The following is a 22,963-nucleotide window of genomic DNA, read 5'->3' as shown; positions in this document are numbered from 1 at the left end:
TTGAAGTTGTCAATGAAGTTTACTCCTTTTATATTGCAGGTTTTTTGCAGCCATGTATTAATCCCAAGCAGCCGAGAAAACCTGTTTGTTCCTCTTGCTGGGAGTGGTCCACTGATGAATGTTTGAACTTTCAGTCTTTTAAGTGTTTCAAAAAGTTCGTTGAAATCCTTCTTAAGGAGTTCTGACTGCTCTTTATGAATGTCATTCTTCCCCACATGAATAATGAGTCGATTTGCAGTCTTATGTTTCATCAGAATGTTCTGAAGTTCCCTGTTTATATCAGAAGTTGTTGCTTGTGGAAGGCAGCATGTAGTTGTATCCCTGCTGCTAATGTTTCTGATTATGGAGTCCCCCACTATCAGAGTCCTGGGCTCGGCTGTGCTCTGAGCTGAGTGCCGCTGTCTGCTCGACCTTGAGCGCCAGTTAGCATCAGTGTTAGCTACTGGCTGATACAGTCTGTGTTCGATCACATTCATCACGTTTGGGGATTCCTCATTTACATTCATTAGTACTTCAAATCTGTTCTCAAGATGTATAGGTGTTGGTGGGAGACCAGTGTTTGCCATCCTTGTCAGAGCTGTATCTGGGGTAGAGGATGCTACTACGGCAATATGTGGGGCTCGTGACAATCTGATGTCTCGAGTGCCTTTGGGTCTCGCTCCCTGTTTGTGCCATCGATTTGTAAGTCGATCGGCTTGTTTCTCTACCTGTCGAGGAGCACTAGTTTCATGGGACTCACCGGCTATATGCTGAGGGTGTCCATGACGAAGCTCTATTGTGTGTTCCGTCTGGTTTGGTGGTCCCGTAAATAACTTTGTTTCAAGAACTGCAATCCTTTGTAAAAGTCTGTGGCAGTTAGTGCAGCAAGTAGATTCCAGAAGAGGCATTTTCTCTCTTATCCTTGTAGGCAGTTGTGTTTTCCTTTCCCCGGAATGTAAGCTGGTCGGGTAGAAGAATTCTGCGTTTTTGTGGTAATCCAAACTTTGTCGTTTGAGCACTGTGCTGATTTGCTGAAGTTAAAATTAGGTGATAAAAGGAGCTAAAATATAAAAATATAGAAGATAAAATATAAAAGCGATAGAGCAAAGCGCGGAGCAGTAAGCAAGAGCGTCCGAACGGTAGCTGAGCTGAGCAGGAAGTCCGTAGTAAAACTAAGCACCCAATCACTCACTTCTTTACCAGTTAATCTTACACCGTATTCCTGCAACACAGCCTGTTTTTACCCCCCAATGCTCCAGAATTCGCTGGATCGTAGTCAATTTTTTTTCAGTAGTTCTGCCATGTCGACGCTATGAGATTCCAGACAATAATGAATCAAGTTACAAAGTTGCTCAGGTTTTTTTTTTTTTTACAAACTCATGGTTTGAATTATATATCATCATCAAACAATATTTTAACATGTATTCAAGTATTTTTTGTAAAAAAAAAATAAAAAAAAAAATAAATAAATCACACACATTAAAAAAATCTTTTTACAACCATCCGGGTGCTCATTTCCTAACAATTTGCAGATATCAGTTACATACGTACAAAGGCATAAAATGTTTCCTATTCTAAGAGAGTTCTGGCATTCTGGCATTTAATCGAGAATGTTTTTGATAAGCATACACAGTGTGCAGTTATATGACTGACAGACATGTTTACCATATTATTCCAGTCGTTCGTTAAGTTCCGCACGGTCTTCATTTGACTCATTAATTCCATTAGACGCTTTGGGGGATTGGACCACAGATCCCAGAGTGAAGTTTAAAGATTTTTTTTGGTACATATACCAAATAATTGTGTCTGATTTGTCTCAGTCATTACAGCTGGAGTGGTACATGTATTCGTATTGAACCGAAACGGTACGGGCGTGTTTATTTGTGAGCGTGTGTGTGTGTGTGTGTGTGTGAGAGGCGCGGGCGCGATCGAACAGTGGAAACATAAAAACATGCTCCGTCATTTAGTTTTTACAGGACATCATTCAAACTGCAAAGTGTTTAAGTTACTGTTAATTAAAATGTTAAGGAAAACAAATATATTAATCTGAAATATAGAAAATTAATTTGCAATTCATTCAGGTACAGTTACCAAACATATCTCAAGGTCTTTTTGTCTTTTTATTAATTTAATTAATAAACTAATTATATAAAACTATTGTCAGTGCACTACAAATAAACTGGTTCTATGCCTTTACTTTATTAATAAATCTTATTTAAAAAATAAAAGGCTTAGGTAATGTATTTTCCTTTGGTGGAACAGCCTGAGACATGCACAAGCCTTCTGCATTTCTGTTTTGCTTTTCCCTCCATTGAACTGAACTCGTACCGAACCGTGATGTCTGAACCGAGGTATGAACCGTCCGGTGACTTCTGTGTACCATTCCACCCCTAATTACTAAGCCGTAATTAAGAGTTATGTATCTGTGGCCATGACAAATATCCTTTCTGAGAGTTGATAGACAATCAATACTGTGTGTTTGCTGGACGAACAGGTTCAACTTCGGTTCAACTTCAGGAAAATGGTTGTCCATGTGCAGGATTGAAAATCCCTGCTGTCAAAAAAATAAAAATTCAGTACAGATACCTTGAATTTTAAAGCATTTTAACACTTTTATTATAAGCATTGGTTAAATAAATGGACACTCACATTTAAAACAACCATCTAGGTTAAGATGATGAAAACAAATCTCATAATGCTAAATCCCAAAAAATACATTCATTGTGTGTTGTGTAAATTAACACTCTTCATTTCACTGAAGGCATGATGTCAAACAAACTTGACACTTTTCATAACAGCGCACCAGCTAACCAATGCAACTCATTTAGTTGCAGTATAGGCATGAACCCTGAAGCCTAAACACAGCAAAGGGGGAATCTCAGAGAAATGGCCAGGACATATTGAACTTCAAAGACCTTTTGGATACAGGAAATAAAACCCATTTTAAAGACCAAAATATTAAATAAGACCCAGACTTTTCTTGAGAGTTTTCCATGAGATTCTTCCTAAAACCAGATCTGTAATTTGCTCCTGTTTAGCAGGAAGCCTCTGTGGTGAAGGTGCTGTGGTCCAACAGATGCTCTGGCGGCACAATAAGCTTGAGTGCTTGATCTAAGGCCACTGCCGTCAGACCCCAGATTCGATACTTCGGACTGTGAAACACAGGGAGTGTGTACCCATAACGGTCACCAGTACGGAAGTGTGTGTAGCCTCTGTTTTGGGCTTGACATAAATGCTCAAGTGTCAGGGTAAAAATCTCTTCCACCTGTCAATCAAAGAAGTGCAGTGTTACTCAACCCTTTCCTGAGGACAAACACTCTGCCATGATGTGGTCAAACTGAGTAGATTGTAATGGATGTAAACTGTCTGGGGAAATGTGCAGTGGTCTGCCTGTACCTCGCCTGGATTAGGTCGGAAAGAGAGTGTCTCCAATGGTCCAAGATTGGCTATTACAGGCGCAATCATCATTCCAGACTGCAAATTAGGAAACACAAAATTAGATGAAGAATTGCACTGATCTTTACTTCAGAAATAGTTCAAAGCTGTCTGACACTCAACTGTGCATTCATACCCTTAAAGTGCCCCTATTGTGCTATTTTAAAGTTTCTTCATTTAGTTTTGGAGTCTCCTACAACAGGTTTACATACAGCGAAGGTAAAAACACTTTCATTTTCTCATAATATACATTGCGCATCCCCACATTGTTCAATGATTCTCAAACAACTCGAAGGATGAATCAGTCTCTCTAAATCCCTCCTTTCCGTGAGTCTACTCTGCTCTGATTGGTCAGATGGCCCAGTCTGCTGTGATTGGTCTATTCTACTCTGATTGGTCAGATGGCCCAGTCTGCTGTGATTGGTCTACTCTACTCCGATTGGTCATATGGCTCAGTCTGCTGTGATTGGTCTACTCTGCTCTGATTGGTCAGATGGCTCAGTCTGCTGTGATTGGTCTACTCTGCTCTGATTGGTCTGATGGCTCAGTCTGCTGTGATTGGTCTACTCTGCTCTGATTGGTCAGATGGCCCAGTCTGTTGTGATTGGTCTACTCTGCTCTGATTGGTCAGATGGCCTAGTCGGTTGTAGGGTTTGGCGATATGACCAAATGTAAACATTACATTAATATCGTTATTTTATCGTTCTGTTAAATATTTTAATTTGGCAGTCAACCAATCACGAATTGAAAGAGTACAAATGTGATATTGAAGCACTGCCTATCCAACGTGAGTGAAATATGCCAGCGCTCAGCTGTCAAGTCATCATAGGTTTTTCCGAGGATATACTGGATGTGTCACCAACTGGCAAACAATTAGGCTTACATTTCAGTGAAAATTAATAGTGGGTAATATGCAGCTTGTTGAGTGTTTTGAAACCAGCAAAAATTGCAGGATAGTGTAGAACATGGATTCACACAACATCATATATCACACACTTAAAGTGCTTCTGTGAACAGAGAAAACCTTCATATATAAAACTAATATATAGGCCTATACGCGAAATATAGGCTATTTAACTTAAATGATTACAGATTAACAAAATGAAAGGATTTTTTCGATTTTGTTTCGGTTCATTGTGACGGGGTCCAAAGTTCACAGAAAGGAAACAGACGGCAGGAAACGGCATCCTGCTTGTTTTCTGTATTTTAAAAAAGCTTTACAGTTTTGAATAATGTCTTGCTTCTATCCGTATGACCATAAACTATGGAGGAACAGGTTCCTCAGAAGGACAAAAAAAACTCCCCTGATCGCGCCGGCGCCTCACAACTTATTCTAGCATTGCTAACATCGCAACCTGTTCATTATCACCATTACAACAAGGTTGCTTGTAAGATTGCAGTCATCCAAATGATGAAAAAGTTTTGCCGTAAACAATGTAGCTTATTTTGCGAAACCACGAAATAAACGATAGAGCATAATATGAAACGATAGACTTTTTATTTCATCCATCCGATATATATCGTTATATCGCACAGCCCTAGTCTGTTGTGATTGGTCTACCGCGGACAGCGCCTACTTGCTAGTTGGTGAATGACCGTAACATAAACGTTGGTAAAACAAATCTTGCTCCATCCTTTATCTTTACTGAAAGTAGTGAGAACGACAGACGATCTGCATTAATAGACAGTTACAGGTAATAGTGGCCCACAGCTGATTAGCAGAAGTATTTCAGTAAGACAGTGATAACGCGAGTTAGCCAGTTAGCAGGAGACCTACACAATATAAAACACAGAACTACATGCAGTATTTTGAACACCCGGTAAAAAGATATACATCAATAATGAATCACACTTACAGGTTGTGATTCTGAGGAGCAATTTAGTCCGAACCCCCTTTACGAGTCGTTTGTGTTTCAAATCCTTCTGCTTTCCAGTCTACGTCACTAGAAGATGCCTAATGCCGGCCCGTGGACAACTGGACCAGCCCTTACATGTCGCTTTACTCACGACTGCTTTTCAAATCTTGGAGTTTAACGCAGGATACGCAAAACACGTTCTCTTGAAAGATGGGTCAGTACCCAGTATATTTGGAGTCGATTCTTTCTTTTGGGAGACAATAACTTTATTTATCGTGCAATTTCGACTTTACAACTTTGCAGAACTTTTACATTCACAAACAGCTTTATCAGACTTTTTTTTTTCTGGGCTACAACACTCTAGATATATCTAACAGCTAACAGACTCATAAAGGAAGTTTTTGTATGTCAGTGTGTTTCTGAGACAATAATTACACAATTTTGATTATGTAAACCAACAACATTACAATTTAGCTTTTTGTACTGGATCATATAATATGTAAAGTTCTCAACAATCCTACATTGATTTTCAGGGGCATTTTTTACAAGGACAAATTTTATAATTACCATAATCAATGTATCTGTGTTATCTTTTGTGTAAAATACTTCAATTGAATCAATTAATTAAAATAAAATAAAGAAATTTAAGAACACAAACTTCACGCAGTGATTGACAGGCTGGGAGGGGGAGGGGACACGATTGGCTCAGAATGCATTTTGAATTTGCACATTGAATTTTGCTACATTCATTGCGGGCACTTAATGAAAATGCAATCGCAAGTGTCTTAACTGTGAGTGTAAATGCAATTAAGAAAAATAACATTTAAATGATCATTTTGCTACAGTTTTTGCTTGAACATGTTACACGTTACACAAACTAGTGCATGTTCTCATTTTGCACCAAACGTTGCACAAATGTAATGGAAATGTCAATTTAAATACAGAAATGCACTGCCATTTTACATATTGCACAGTCAGTTTGCACATTACATTTCAAATTGAATATTGCTACCCATGTGCTTCTATACAAAACAAGCTTAGAACCCTTTATCAATTACTTTATAGCTGTTTTATGCATTAGTAAATTAAAGGGTTCCTACTGTGCTCTTTTAAGTCTTGATTTATTTTCGGGGTGTACTAGAATATGTTTTCATGCTTGATTGTTTAAAAAACGCATTATTTTTCACATATTTTATATTATTACAGCTCCTCTTTCCCCAGTCTTGTTGAACGTGTCGTTTTCAATGAAGCCCCTCCTTCCGAAACATATAATGTGCTGTGATTGGTCAGCTGGCCCAATGTGTTGTGATTGGCAGCGCTTAGCGTGTGTTCGGGAAATGTCCCGCCCCTTCATAATCGTGAGTTCTGCTCTAGTGTAAATAAATGATGGCGGCAATTTCAAACCAATTCAAGCCCGATTCAGACCCTGACAGTGTTGTTGTTAAACAAAAGGATCATCCAGAACGGATTTCATGCATGGACTTTGCAAGCACGGATTTCACGGGACGTTTCAGAGTGGTATGTTTTTCTTATACATTATGGGTTATCCACCATTTAATAATGATATTTTTCGGAAAACTATGGTTATACAAACAGTAATCGCTCTGGTTGTGATCCAATAACAGATTGTCCCGACAAAGTGGGAACTGCTCCTTTTCAGGAGAAGCCTGCATTGTACTCATCTTAGATTCTGGAAGCTGTTTTCCATAAAATGTGCAGAGCACAGATAAACGTTGGGATTATAATGTTCATGAACAGTATTTTAAATAAATTTTAAGTTCGTCAGCCTTAGGAATGTCAAACAAATGAGTTAAAGGAATAGTTCACTTAAAAATGAAAATTTGGTCATAATTTGCTCACCCTCCCTGTATGAATTTCTTTGTTCTGCTGAACACAAAAGAAGAGTGTAGGTAACCAGACAGTTGATGTACCCCATTGACTAAACAACTTGAAGGTGAGTAAAGGTGAGTAAATGACAGAATTTTAATTTTTAATTGAACTATTCCTTTAAGGAAAAAAACAGCATCTCTTTGACATAGCAGCAGCTTATCCAGGCTTCGTCAGCTTTACCGCGTATTCAGTGATTCAGTATTCAGTAAATCCTCCACGGTCAACTGTTAGTGGATTTTTTGACGGGACGCCCCCAGGTGGTTAAACTGGGAAACCTCCTCTACACTCATCCCCAACACTGGAGGCCCTCAGGGCTGTATCCTCAGTCCCCTGCTTTACTCCCTCTAAACCAGCAACTGTAAGGCTAGCACAGTTCTAACAAACTGGCGAAGTTTGCCGACGGCACAGTGGTCTTAGGCCTCATTAGTAAAAACGATGAGAAGGCCTACCTTGAGGAAGTGGATGCTCTTTCCACATGGTATCATACTAATAATCTCTCTTTGAATGTCATTAAGACTAAGGAGATGATCATCAACTATGGGAGGAAGCAAGTGAGGAATTATAGCCCTTTGATGATCGATGAGGCCACAGCTGAAAGGGGCCTACATATTTTTTATGTTTTAAGTATCTTCTGCTCACCAAGGCTGCATTTATTTGATTAAAAATATAAACAAAAACAGTAATATTGTGAAATATTATTCCAATGTAAAACAGCTGTTTTCTATGTGAATATATAGTAAAGTGTAATTTATTCCTGTGATCAAAGCTGAATTTTCAGCATCATTACTCCAGTCTTCAGTGTCACATGATCCTTCAGAAATCATTCTAATATGATGATTTGATGCTCAAGAAACATTCATTATTATTATCAATGTTGAAAACAGTTATTTACATTTTTATTTCATAATGCTATGATGAATAGAAAGTTCAAAAGAACAGCATTAATCTGAAATATAAAGCTTTTGTAACATTAAACACTACCGTTCAAAAGTTTGGGGTCAGTAAGAATTGTAATTTTATTTTGGGGGGAAATAAATAAAATAAATCAATACTTTTATTCATCAAGGTTGAGTTAAACTGATCAAAAGTTACAGTAAAGACATTTATAATGTTAGAAAATATTCTATTTTAAATAAATGCTGTTCTTTTGAACTTTCTATTCATCAAAGAATTTTGACAAAAATTTGTACACAACAGCTTTCAACAATGATAATAATAATGAATGTTTCTTGAGCATCAAATCATCATATTAGAATGATTTCTGAAGGATCATGTGACACTGAAGACTGGAGTAATGATGCTGAAAATTCAGCTTTCATCTGAGGAATAAATTACTCTAAAATATATTAAAATAGAAAACAGTCATTTTAAATTGTCATAATATTTCACAATATTACAGTTTTTTTTATTGTTTTTTTATCAAATAAATGCAGCCTTGGTGAGCAGAAGATACTTCTTTTAAAAACATTAAAAAATCTTACTGACCCCAAACTTTTGAATGGTAGTGTGTATATATATATATATATATATATATATATATATATATATATATATATATATATATATATATATATATATATATAATTGGTTTATTTATTTTTCTTTTTATCATATTGTTGTTAGTATTTCTGCTTTGTGGGACGAGAAACTAGGGGAAAACTATTTCACTACATTGCATCGTATGTGACATAATAAAGTACCTTGAACCTATTATAACAAACGGGAAGCAACTGGGAGCAACAGCAACTCAGCCAGGAAGTGGTAGGCCATGTACAAACCACAGTCAGCGCATGCTGAGGCTCACAGTGCACAGAAATCGCCAACTTTCTGCAGAGTCAATAGCTACAGACCTCCAAACTTCATGTGGCCTTCAGATTAGCTCAAGAACAGTGCGTAGAGACCCTCATGGAATGGGTTTCAATGGCCGAGCAGCTGCAGCCAAGCCTTACATCACCAAGTGCAATTCAAAGCCTCGGATGCAGTGGCCAGTCCAGTTCCTCTACACCACACTCCTCATCCAGGTCTTTATGGTCCTGCTTTGTGCACTGGTGCGCAGTCATGTTGGAACATGAACATCCCCAAACTCTTCCCACAAAGTTGGGAGCATGAAATTGTCCAAAATGTCTTGGTATGCTGAAGCATTAAGAGTTCCTTTCACTGGAACTAAGGGGCCAACCCCTGAAAAAAAACCCACACCATAATCCCCCCTCCACCAAACTTTACACTTGGCACAATGCAGTCAGGCAAGTACCGTTCTCCTGTCACCCACCAAACCCAGACTCGTCCATCGGATTGCCAGACAGAGAAGTGTGATTCGTCACTGCAGAGAACACGTCTCCACTGCTTTACACCACTGCATCCCACGCTTTACATCACTGCATCCCACGCTTTACTCCACTGCATCCCACGCTTTACGACACTGCATCCCACGCTATAATCCACTGCATCCCACGCTTTACGCCACTGCACCCCACGCTATAATCCACTGCATCCCACGCTTTACGCCACTGCATCCCACGCTATAATCCACTGCATCCCACGCTATAATCCACTGCATCCCACGCTTTACGCCACTGCATCCCACGCTATAATCCATTGCATCCCACGCTTTACGCCACTGCACCCCACGCTATAATCCACTGCATCCCACGCTATAATCCACTGCATCCCACGCTATAATCCACTGCATCCCACGCTATAATCCACTGCATCCCACGCTTTACGCCACTGCATCCCACGCTATAATCCACTGCATCCCACGCTATAATCCACTGCATCCCACGCTTTACGCCACTGCATCCCACGCTATAATCCAGTGCATCCCACGCTTTACGCCACTGCATCCCACGCTTTACGCCACTGCATCCCACGCTTTACGCCACTGCATCCCACGCTTTACGCCACTGCATCCCACGCTTTACGCCACTGCATCCCACGCTTTACGCCACTGCATCCCACGCTTTACGCCACTGCATCCCACTCTTTACACCACTGCATCCACTCTTTACACCACTGCATCCCACTCTTTACACCACTGCACCCCACGCTTTACACCACTGCATCCCACTCTTTACACCACTGCACCCCACGCTTTACACCACTGCACCCCACGCTTTACACCACTGCATCCCACGCTTTACACCACTGCACCCCACGCTTTACTCCACTGCACCCCACGCTTTACACCACTGCACCCCACGCTTTACTCCACTGCACCCCACGCTTTACTCCACTGCACCCCACGCTTTACTCCACTGCATCCCACGCTTTACACCACTGCACCCCACGCTTTACACCACTGCACCCCACGCTTTACACCACTGCACCCCACGCTTTACACCACTGCACCCCACGCTTTACACCACTGCATCCCACTCTTCTGGGAAGGCTTTCCACAAGGTTTAGTGTGTTTATGGAAATTTTTACTGGGAAGAATTAGAGCGGAGACTGAGAGCCAGACCTTCTCGTCCAACATCAATGCCTGACCTCACAAATGCGCTTCTAGAAGAATGGTAAAAAATTCCCATAAACACTCTAAACCTTGTGGAAAGCCTTCCCAGAAGAGTTGAAGCTGTTATAGCTGCAAAGGGTGGACCAACTCCATATTAAACCCTAAAGATCAGGAATGGGATGTCATTAATGTTCATGTGCATGTAAAGGCAGACGTCCCAAAATTATGGACAATATAGTGCATGTTCAATCGGACCACAGGGCGGCAGTGCACAGGCCAAACTTGTGCTGCGTTCACATATCTGAGCAAAGTATGTTTCTAGCCCAATACCTTATGCATTCAAAGCGCCCCTATTATGCTTTTTCGGATATGACCTTTCATGTAGTGTGTAATATAGCAGTTTGTGAATGTTATGGTCTCCTAAAAGAAAGAATAGATTAAGGACTGCCTGAAACAAGTCGTCAGCAATTCCAGTCTCACTTCCTGCACAACGCTATGCAGATTTTGAACACATTTGCATACTAGCAGCCTATGGTCTTGATTGGCTGAGCAGTGTCTCTTAGCTCTGCCCTCAAACACTGTAGTTTATCTGAGACTGGAAGAGTTTGGTTCGTGTTGTTCATGTCGAGGAGACGCTGTTTTCTGCAAATCCTGCAAAAATTCTGCAAATTTCAAAGCAAATCCACTGATGAGATCGATACGGTAAAACCCACGCCATCGTTACTGTTCATATCACTGTGCATCAAGTGCCGAGATTGAGATATGATAATGAGTGTTTGATTTCTGACCAATCCCAGCAGACTGGGCCATCTGACCAATCAGAGCAGAGCATTTCTCGGGAAGGAGGGCTTTAGAGAGACTGACTCCTTGAACAAACCGTTTCAGACACTGTGAGGAAAGAGCTGATGCTGCAGTGGATATTATGAGAAAATTACAGTGATTTTTGATCTTGGATGCATGTAAATCTATTGTAGGAGACTCCAAGACAACATTAGGAATCTTTACATTAGCATAATAGGGTCCCTTTAATAGTGAAATTCCTAACCTTATACTGAACAGCACATTTGTGAACTCACCATATCCCGCAGAGGTTTCATCACACCCCACACTTGATCTTCTGTGACGTGGATTCCCAGCTCCTCACCAGCTTCTCTGAGAGCCGTCTCTACCACAGATCTGTCCGACGGGTCTTTCTTTCCCCCTGCAAAACTGACACAACAGGGATGAGAAGGACATTCAGCAGAGGGTCGACCCGTGAGCCACACTATACAGCTTTTAGCATTAGAAACGAGCTTTAGGTGACCTTTTACCTGACATCCCCTTTGTGCCGCCCCTTCAGCTGGGCCGATCTGAGGGTGAACAGTAGTGCGGGATCCCCGCTCACAGCACACAGACACACCAGCACTGCCGCCCAGCTCTTCCCCTCCCGCTCGTACAGAGCAGCGCTGGCCTGCAGGGAGCGTCGGCAGCGGGCCTCGTTCCCCGAAGACAAACACCGGCCAGTAACACCGCCAGCCTCGTTCCCCGAAGACAAACACCGGCCCGTAACACCGCCAGCCTCGTTCCCCGAAGACAAACACCGGCCCGTAACACTGCACTGCTGGCCGTCTCTGTGCAGTCCGCGGGTCTGACCCGTTCGCACTGCAGGGCGGCAGCGCCTTGTCCACAGGCCTGAGCCAATGTCGGCCAACCACCGGGAGCTGCCTGTGTTGTGTGCGCTGCATGCTTGTCTTTTAATATGGCTTTCAGGAGAATGTAGGCATTTCTCCAGTTTGCTGCAGGTCAGAAGGCACTTGCTCCGGTTAGTGGAGCACTGGGATGGAGATCCATTCAGAGAGGCGTGTGAACACAGGACAAGAGTCTGTGGTGTGTGTACCCAGTTAATCCTGCTAAAGTCCATGTGCGGTAACAGAAAATGAGTGCTGATGCACATCCGTCTTGTGGCCCGTGGACACACGTGTTCGGAAGAGTCCGGAACGACAGAGAATCCTCTAGAAACGGAGCAGTGGGTGTGTTTTTCCCACAGGACATGTGAAGCGCGGCCGCAGACGTGTTCATGTTGGACACGAGCATCTCTGAGCATCAACTGCAGTCTGTGAAACCTCAGCTGATTTACACAAGTCTTCATGTGTGGGTTCCTGAACATCCTGTGATAACACAGTCCAACATTAAAGGGAGAGTTCATCCAAAAATGAAAATTAGCCCATGATTTACTCACCCTAAAGCCATCCTAGGTGTATATGACATTCTTTTTTTCAGACGAATAAAATCAGAGTTATATTAAACAAATGTCCTGGCTCTTGCAAGCTTTATAATGGCAGTGAATGGCCATTTCTGTTTTGAAGTCCATAAAAGTGCATCCATCCATTATAAAAGTAATCCATACAGTTAATAAAGGCCTTCTGAAGTGAGACCATGCGTTTGTGTAAGAAAATATCCATATTTAAAACTTCATAAACTATAAATCCTGGCTTCCAACAGACGGCCGTACGCACTGATTTACGGTGGAAGACTAACCCCTGACCCGACGCACAGCGTAATGACGATCCGGGAAACTGGTCAAAACAAAACACTGGTCGTAAATTAGAGATTTTGAAGAGAAATGTTGGAGGATATCTGTAATAGAAGAGGACCTTCAGTTTGTTGCACAGCCCTATTTTGTTTAAACCACGAGATGCGTCTAAGCTTATGATACTCCTACATCATACACGCGCCACGGGTTACTCTTGTGAAGTCGACTTGCGTAGTATGCGTATGGTCATCTGGTGGAAGCTAGATATTTTAGATTATAAAGTTATAAATATGGGTATTTGTCTTACAAAAACCCATGGCTTCTCTTCAGAAGGCCTTTATTAACCCCCCGGAGCAGTGTGGAGTATTATTATAATGGATAGATGCACTGTTTTGTGCTTCAAAATAATTTGGCAGGAGGGTCGAAATCCGGTAGAACACCGGTGCTACACATGCTTGCAGAGAAAGGCTTAACAAAACAAAGTTACTGGGTTTCACTTTACATGTTTCCTGGGTTGGTAAGAAGCACCGGGGACCCGATTATAGCACTTACACACGGGACAAGTCAGATTTTCATGATACATCCCCTTTAACAAACTCAATCCAATCCAATGATGCTGATCATCAACCCTCTCTTGTCACCTCAGACCCGGCGTGTGCAGGAGTGTGTGATGTCAGCAGTGAACAGCCAATCACACGAGAGAGTCACTTCTCTCGTCAGATTAACACATTTTAAACACATTTAAACAGCAAAAACATAAGAGTTGTCCTCAAAAGGGGACTATTAAAAGAAAACACTATATTAATGCGAGTGAAACTTGTTAATTTGTATATGAAATACTCTTCTGTAGTTCAACTGTGTGTTTTGGGTCTTTGGGTTTATTTGAGAATGTCAAAAATCTTCTGCAACAATATCTGTATTTAAAATGTCTATAGTTTAGTTTGAGTTCAGAAAAAGTAGAAGCCGACAATAAGTTTGATGATTGATTGGCTTTACGCATATCTATGTGAAGTCAACTAATAAATGACACGAGTCTTGATCTTTCTGACTGAATAAACTGAATAAGTGACCGTGACTCGTGCCATATGACAGTGGTAACAGTGGTAACAGTGATGACAGTGATGACAGTGATAACAGTGGTAACAGTGGTATCTCCTCACAGTAGCTGATGTGAGGCGTTAAGGTTAAATCATGGACTCTAGTCATTCATGGTCATTATTAGTGTGTCTGAACCGATGAAGAGCCACAAATGAGCCGGATCATCTTCATCAAGCTGTGTAGAACCAGAACTAACCCATCAGATATACAGTAGATCACTGGAGCACTTCTGCTGATGAGGAGACACCGTTCTGTGCCTCGATGTGTTTAAGTTATTCACCATTCTGCATTATTATATTAGACTAAAAATATATATTTTTAAACTAACTGAGACCTTGTGGTATGTGATCCAAATACTTCAAAATGATTTATGTATTGGCACAGATTAACACCCTTTATAATAAGGTGTTAGTTGAGAACATAAAGGGGCAAAAACACCACCAAGTTCTCAGATAAGTGTTGAACATCATATGCGTTTAAATATACGTGGGAACTGAATCATTATAATCCCCAGCGATATAACCAAACATCTGTTTTAATTGGAATAAATGATCATAAAACACATTAAAAAACTCACCTCAAAATAACCCCAAATCAGTACTAACGCTGAACGGGTGTTGTGACAGAGACAAGCTTCTTCTTCGGTGTGTGTTTAACATGTCGCTGAACAGGCGCATTTCGCCACCTGGTGGACACACACACACACACACACACACACACACACACACACACACACACACACACACACACACACACACACACACACACACACATTCATTACAGTTTTTCTCGATTGTTTACACACATTTTCTGGTACTTGAGACACAATGACCACAACATGTAACTCATTCACCAACCACCTGAACCAATTCTGCTAAACCAGAAGCACAATTCCTGCTTTACACTCAAATTGCAGTTTTAAAACACACTTTTTTCAAAACACTACACACAATTCTCTGCTTTTGGCACAATTTTCATGCAGAAAATCTCTTGTTTTCACAAGGAACACACTGCCATTCAAATATGCACACTGACTCATCACATGGGCAAACACCCGTCACACAGTTTTACAATTAGCAATCAGAGCTTTAGCATAAAAGGGCAATAGGTCAGCTCTTCAATGGTGCAATGGATGCCAACATTGGATTTTTTTTTTTTTTACTGTAACTGTATACAGTAAATTCTTCTGTTGTTTTGTATGTAGACCACTGTATGTGCAGCTTTGTGTTGGTTGGGATGTACAAATTGTGGGAATGTACAAATGTACATTGTTTTTGTGGGAAAAATTAAATATATTTGTTACCATGTATTTGTGTGTTCTGAGTATAAAAACAATATTCTCAAATATTTTACATCACACTTATGTATGTACTGTCTGTAGTAAGTGTAACACTAAACAAAAAAAGGCCTAAGTCATTATGATAAATGGAGAAGAAGTGTTTTCCATTCATCATAGTGTTTTACACTGAGCACATCAGTGTTCAACTGGTTCTTATAAATGTCTATTCATTTGATGGTTTGTGTGTGTCATTTGAAAACAAAATACCATTTTGAGAAGAAATAACATTGTTTTGAATGTAAAGTTTCATTTTGCTGGAGAATTGAGGGGTTTTGCCCATTGTGTGTGTTTTTTTGGATTTGTGTGTAGAGTTCTGAGAATATGAGGCATGCTTTCAGAAAATGTGTGTAAACAATCGAGAAAAACTGTAATTATATTACGGTAAATTATTCAAAAGAGCATGTTTGTGATGTTTATAGTCCATCCCGACTCGTTCACATAAAGCAGGACTTGTGTAAGGCTAAAGCTTTCATGACGGAAATAACATGACAATTATAGTTTCTTTATAAGTCAAATCCGTTCTTTATTTTACTGTGATTTAAACATGTTTTACGTAAAACAATCTTCACATAAGCCCATAATAAATGTCATATATGCCCTGTCTAACAGAAATACACAGCAACACTTTACAGTCTTCACTGCATAAATGATAAGTTACTGTAAATATATGAATCCTAAAATAAGCGTCTAGTCAAGAGCAGTGAGGGATTATCTGCTGTCTCATTCTCTCACTCTTTCCTTTAAGACTTTAACTCATGTAAGACTGCTCTTATGAGGATACTCAACAAAACGGACATTTTGGCATTATTATTATTCGTTCAAGCAAAGAGAAGTCGATTCTGGCGCGCGTCGTTCTGTGCGTCCTGAGTGTGTGTGTGTGTGTGTGTGTGTGTGTGTGTGTGCGCGCGTGTCCTGAGTGTGTGTGTGTGTGTGTGTGTGTGTGTGTGTGTGCGCGCGCGTCCTGAGTGTGTGTGTGTGTGTGTGCGCGCGTCCTGTGTGTGTGTGGTTGTGTGTGTGTGTGTGTGTGTGTGTGTGTGTGTGTGTGTGTGTGTGTGTGTGTGTGTGTGTTAGGTCATTCATAAGCGCGTTCTCTTTTGTCATGTCCGCTTAAATGGTTTTGCAACGCTATGACAGAGAATAAACGGATGCTGCGTTAATTGCGTTAAATATTTTAAACTGAAACACATTAATCGCATGCGTTACTGACATAACCGAAGTGTGAATATACTGCAAGAAGAACGCTGTGACAATATGTTCGTGTGTGTTTGACCATAGGGAAGACTGAGTACAGCTGAGACACATTTTGCGTTTTGGTTTTTCACACAAAAATAGATATAGGCTACTGAAAATAAGTGAATTTCCACATGACATTACATTAACTTGTAGACTAAGATATTATTATCAATCAATAATACCCATAAGTATAGTTTATATTTTCCACAATTAGCTCATAAAAATAAGGTGTTTTTTTGTCTCAACTTTGTCTCAATATGTGCTACAGTTCAGACACCCATTGTAATGATGTAACTAACCGTTCACTGCAAATATAATAAATAAAGACAAATAAAGAAAATAACAATTGGGCAACATGTTTGTTTATTCATCCATATACTGTATATTCATTCATTTTATTTAAATTAGCACTGGTTAAAATGTATAAAACAGGAACAAGATATTTAATATATTATATAAAAATGAAATAAAAATAAATTTTTATCATAAATTAGTGTGCATTTAGTTGTTGTTGGAGACATCCGAGATTGATGAGTTTTTACTAGTCGTCAACTGATATATCGCAAATGGGCATCATTTCAAGATGAAATCTCTGAATATCTAATAAACATTTAATTTAACAAAGCTTGCAGATGTAATGTAATCCAGCTGTGATATCTTGTGAAGTGTGTAGCCCGCATGAGTGACGCTCTCGGTCCTGCAGTGAGTGAGTGCGAACAGGAGATCAGCGGTTTATCTGAACGAGTCTCTGCGGCGAGTCTCGACTCTTCATTCGGTTCGATCGACTCATCATAAAGATCCGATTTCAAAGAATGATTCAGTGACTAATCACCGCCTCGTGTAGAAATGCAGTGTTTTGATCGCTAATATCCTGAATTTACACTCAGACTGACTGAATTCTGCTTCATAACTGCCAGGGTAAGTACATTAAAGGGTTGCACATCAGTTAATATCTGTTGATATTGTAATAGTTAAGCTAACAGCTGTACACGTGTAAACACACCAGGTCAAGGGTCATGTTGAATATCTGTATAGTAGCAGACATGTACACATTCATCCCTACATGTGCTTTAATATGAGACGGTTAAGACAACAGTTTAGTGAAGCAAGGTTTGTGTCAGGCCTGACTCCAGATATGAGACCAGTGTGGGTCAGACATTGCTGGTGGTGTTTGTTTTATTTATTTATTATTGCACCTATTTAGTAACTTTATGTTTTATAATCTTAATCTTTTTTTTAATTTTTTTTTATTATTAAACATTACAAAGCATTAAAGCAATACAGATAAACATGGGAAAAAACCCAACAACAAAAAAAGACAAAAAAGATACACAGACACAAATAATTTGCCAGGGTAACAAAAAAAACAAAAAAAACAAGAACAATGCTATGCATTTACCTTAAGAGGACAAAAAGGATGAATATAGAGATACAGTTTTCATTGCTTTGGGATTAACAGAGCTTTGGATAGTTTCCATGTATTTGTCTAGATCATCTTTGAATAGAGAAAAGAGAGGTTTAGAACCAGTACATTATTGCTTATGTATGTGAAATTTAGCTAGTAGGAAGCACAAATTAATTATGTAATATTGTCCTGTTTTCTCTTTTGAGTAGTCAAACAAACCAAAGAAAACATCTTTAAAACAGAAAGTAAAGTCACTTACAAAATAAGATTGGATAAAAATGAACAAATCTTACCAAAATTTCTCAGTGTGGGTACAGTGCCAAAACAAGTGAATGACATCTTCCTCAGGAGAGTGACAAAAACAACAATTCACTTCAATGTCTGACTTATATTTCCTAAGAAAGGCTTTGGTTGGGTAACATTTGTGGATTAATTTAAATGTTATTTCTTTTACTTTATTGGTAAGCAGATACTTATGAGACAAAGACCATACTTTTTCCCACGGTAAATTCTCTACAATATTATTCCAGTATGGTATTACATAAGGAATTGTCATTATTTCTTTCTGGAAGAGTGCTCTGATTTTATCATTTCTTTTTTGTTGCTCTACAGAAAAGCATACATTTTCAATCATTGTGTCAGTTAGGTTCAAGGAGAAGTACATGGCCATGGAAATGTAGAACCTTGCAACAGAAAAGACACTCCAGAGGGAATTGCATTGGAAACAATAGCATATTCATTAGCAGTTATAGGAATTTTATATTTCTGTAAAAAATCTAAATAGTTGTAAAGTCTGCCCTGTGAATTAAAAAGCTGTCCAGCTAAAAGAAGGTCGTTTTTGAACCAGTTGTCAAAAAAAAGTGATTTATTCTTGTAGAGAATATCCTTATTGTTCCATAAGTAATATCTGTGTGGGGGAAAGTTGTGTTTGTATATTAGGGACCATGCCAAGAGCATCTGCTTATGAAAATTAGAGAGTTTGACAGGGATCTTTGTAACATTGAAGTTACAGAGTAGGAGAAAATTCAGGCCACCTACTTTTGAGAAAATATAATTAGGGATAATATTCCAAAGTGAAGAGGGAATTTTTAAGCCAATTAATTTTAAAAGTGTTGTTTAAAGTAGTAAAATCAAAAAAATCTAATCCTCCCTGTTTTATTGAATTCATCAGTACTGATTTTCTAATAAAGTGGGTTTTATTTTTCCAAACAAAATTATATAACATTTACATTTACACTTTACATTTAGTCATTTAGCAGACGCCTTTATCCAAAGCGACTTACAAATTAGGACAAAAATTCAGCGAGTCATCATAAAGAGGCAAAAACAACAACAACGCAGGAAGTGCTCAAAATACGAAGTTCAGGTATTATTCAGAGTAGCATAAGCCTGATAAGTGATGTTTCAAAGGGAAAGGATTTTTTTTTTTTATAAGGCTTTTATATAATGCATATAACATGCAACCTTTTTTAATGTTCCTTTATGAACCTCCAGGGAGAGAGCAGCATACGTTAGTCTCTAGACAATCCTTCAGCTTTAGAGAGTAGAATTCTTCCTCGAATCGACAAGTCTCTCTGCAGCCAAGAATTGAGTTTCTTTTGGGTTTTCATTATTAGAGGATCGGAATTTAGTTTACATCTTGTTTTTTGGTCTTTATTAATTACAATTCCTAAGTATGTTACTTGATCTTTAACAGGGATATTGCATCTCGAGGGAACATTACAGCTTTTGATTGACATTAACTCACATTTTTTTTATATTTAGATACAGACCCGAAGCTCTGGAAAATGAATCAATCAAACTTAAAGCTAAAGGGATTTGAGAGGCATCATTCAAAAACAAAGTGGTGTCATCAGCCAGCTGGCTAATAATAATTTGTCTATTGTCAATTGTAATACCTTGTAAATTACTACTGGAAATATGCAGAGCTAAAAATTGCAAGGCAAGCAAGAATAAATATGGAGATATCGGACTATGGAAGCTTATGTGTAGCAATATTCAATTTGAAATGTAATATGCAAAATGACAATAAATGCAATATGTAAAATGGCAATGCATTTCTGATTTTAAATTTTAATTTTCCATACATTTGTGCAACGTTTGGTGCAAAATGAAAATGAAAATTCAATTATATCATTTACATTTGCCATTTCATACACTAGTTTTAATATGTAAATTGAATACTAATTTTAACGCTTTATAAGTTGCAAAATTAAAATGTATTACATAAATTATTTTAACATGTTCAAGCAAAAACTGTGGCAAAATTGTAATTTAAATGTAATTTTTTCTTAATTGCATTTACACTCACAGTTAAAGCTGCCGTCGGCAAGTCTGGCAGATCGGGTCGATTAGCCAAAATTTTGAATGTTTACAACTCTCATGCCCCTCCCCACTACCAGCGAGCACCCTCCCATCGAGGTCGTGCTCGTCAGTGCGTCACTGTGCGTGTGTACCTGATTTTCTGTGAACGCGTCCGTCTCTTCAGCATCTATCAACACCATGGACTCGGAGGTAGGCTGCCCTGGCTAATCTATCCATAAATAGCAATAACCGAGGAATTGGGAGCTTGTTAGTAGATTTTCTCTCCGCCATCACGCTTCATGCAATCTCCAGGCGAACTTCAGGCGTGGCGTGTGCATGTGTTATTAACGTGCGCGAGTGAGGGGGATCTGTGGCGTGTGCACGACCTGTGATTGACAGTCAGATCTCACACCCCCCTGCGCTGATTGGACCTGATGAAGCGGGAGCGCTGGATTTTTGCAAAACAAATAACACGCTCCAGGTGGAGTTAGAAGCTCGGGTTTTTTTCTAAAACCAGCTTATTTATGTTGTTCTGTCGGATTATAGTGTCGATTACACTGAATATGATCAAAAAAATGTTGCCGACGGCAGCTTTAAGACACTTGCGATTGCATTTCCATTAAGTGTCACGCAATGAATGTAGCAAAATTCAATGTGCAATTTGAAAATGCATTCTGAGCCGATCATGTGCCCGTTACCTCGGCAACAGGTAAACATAGGCTTTGGTGCATATTTAGAGGTGTTGGAAGGAAACACGGCGGTGGCAGAGCTGATACGAGCGTTAAATTCACTAGCAGATGAAGTGGAGCATGGACAGAGAATGGTAGTGTTTCCGAAGATTATTACGAGTCTGCAGGTGATAGAACCAGTACGATGTTGGACCGTCTGGGTCTGGGAGAGTGTTCTGCCTATCAAGCGTCGTCGACACACATGCTGCACTGCTGTTGTCTGATGCTGGACTGTGTTGATGGTTTCGTTTTGTATAAAATATTGTCATTGTCTGATACATGCTTATCTTTATTCTTATTAGCCTACTATTAACTGTAATACCCAATAATGTTGGAGATCCTATAGTTTTTCCTTACAAATGCATAGGCCTATTACCCTGTGATCACATAGGCTAATATGACAAAGCTCCATTGGTATTCGGTATTAATAGCTACCGAAAAATAAATGTGACCGCTCTTTATTTATTTATAACTGACTGTAATGTTCAATAAAGTGACGAATGTGATGTGTGACCATCTCTGTTTATTCAGCTGTATAATCATAAAATATGAGGCAGACATATGCGAGTCCCTTTCCATTTTATAAAGCATATTGATAAGGTATTAATACCTACGTTACATGGTCACGGAATCTGACGGGTCAAATTCATCGACCTAGCCTTTTTTGGGTGAATGTGGAGCAGGTTAAACAACGAAGCAGCACACGAAACTTTAACCGGCACAAGACTATTTTGGGCCAATGTGGAGCAGGTAGGGGGGCTGAGTGACCTCAGAATGACTAATAAATAATATTTTAATATTTAAGAAACCGAAGCAGCACAAAATAAACGTTTATCGGCGCAAATTAGAAAAAACATGAGTCTATTTTGGGTGAATGTGGCCTATTTTGCCGACGTTTTGCATTGGATTGGGGGCGGGGCCAACTTCACTCAGTGACTGACAGGGCCGATCAGCTCAGAATGCATTTTCAAATTGCACATTGAATTTTGCTACATTCATTGCGTGACACTTAATGGAAATGCAATCGCAAGTGTCTTAACTGTGAGTGTAAATGCAATTAAGAAAAAATAACATTTAAATTACAATTTTGCCACAGTTTTTGCTTGAACATGTTAAACATATCTAATCATTTCTGTAATACATTTTAATTTTAATTTTGCAACTTATAAAGCGTTAAATTATGTATTTAATTTACATATTAAAACTAGTGTATGAAATGGCAAATGTAAATTTTATAATTGAATTTTCATTTTCATTTTGCACCAAACGTTGCACAAATGATGGGAAAATTAAAATTTAAATACAGAAATGCATTGTCATTTTGCATATTACATTTCAAATTGAATATTGCTACACATAAGCTTCCATAATCGGATAGCCTTGTCTTACTCCACGTGACAAATTGAATCTTGGTGAGGTTCCGAATTTTAACTTAATAACACTATTATTAAAATTGTAATTTAAATGTTATTTTTTATTGATCCAAGATGGCGCCGCGGATGGCTGCCTCGGTGTTGAGCTCTCCAGTTGTTACACTGTTTTTGTTAGTTTGTCCTGTTTTATGTTTGTCATTCGCTATCAGTTATACCAGGGACGAACTGCTGAACATTCGGCAGTGCACACCAACTGATCACCAACCAGTTTTTGATTCTTCTGGCGTTTTGCGGAACATTGTCGTCGGTTGCGCCGCTGCACTGTGGAAACAGTATAAGACGCGCAGGCGTGGGAAGCGA

At 39.3% G+C, this 22,963-nt stretch overlaps 1 protein-coding gene across 1 annotated transcript; it reads right to left on the bottom strand.

The window, feature by feature from the left end:
* Window positions 1-2,566: 2,566 nt before the first annotated feature.
* On the bottom strand, window positions 2,567-14,884 carry nudt8 (nudix hydrolase 8). The gene is made up of 5 exons (XM_082179780.1): window positions 14,799-14,884; window positions 11,922-12,758; window positions 11,688-11,820; window positions 3,376-3,453; window positions 2,567-3,244 (listed from the first exon to the last, which is right to left on the bottom strand). The coding sequence occupies exons 2-5, from the start codon at window positions 12,755-12,757 to the stop codon at window positions 3,014-3,016; spliced, it is 1,278 nt and encodes a 425-aa protein (XP_082035906.1). The 5' UTR covers window position 12,758; window positions 14,799-14,884; the 3' UTR covers window positions 2,567-3,013.
* Between the last annotated feature and the right edge of the window lie 8,079 nt (window positions 14,885-22,963).

The sequence above is a fragment of the Leuciscus leuciscus genome (genome assembly GCF_965113295.1).
Source record: "Leuciscus leuciscus genome assembly, chromosome: 9".
Taxonomy (NCBI): domain Eukaryota; kingdom Metazoa; phylum Chordata; class Actinopteri; order Cypriniformes; family Leuciscidae; genus Leuciscus; species Leuciscus leuciscus.
The sequence above is the reverse complement of the archived record's forward strand: the minus strand, read 5'-3'. Positions and strand labels throughout refer to the sequence as shown.

Coding starts and splice junctions, on each gene's coding strand:
- nudt8 (XM_082179780.1), bottom strand. CDS start 12,757: ATGTTCAGGAACCCACACATGAAGACTTGTGTAAATCAGCTGAGGTTT. Junction 3,454..11,687: donor TGAAACCTCTGCGGGATATG/GTGAGTTCACAA, acceptor CCTAATTTGCAG/TCTGGAATGATGATTGCGCC. Junction 3,245..3,375: donor TCCGACCTAATCCAGGCGAG/GTACAGGCAGAC, acceptor TTTGATTGACAG/GTGGAAGAGATTTTTACCCT.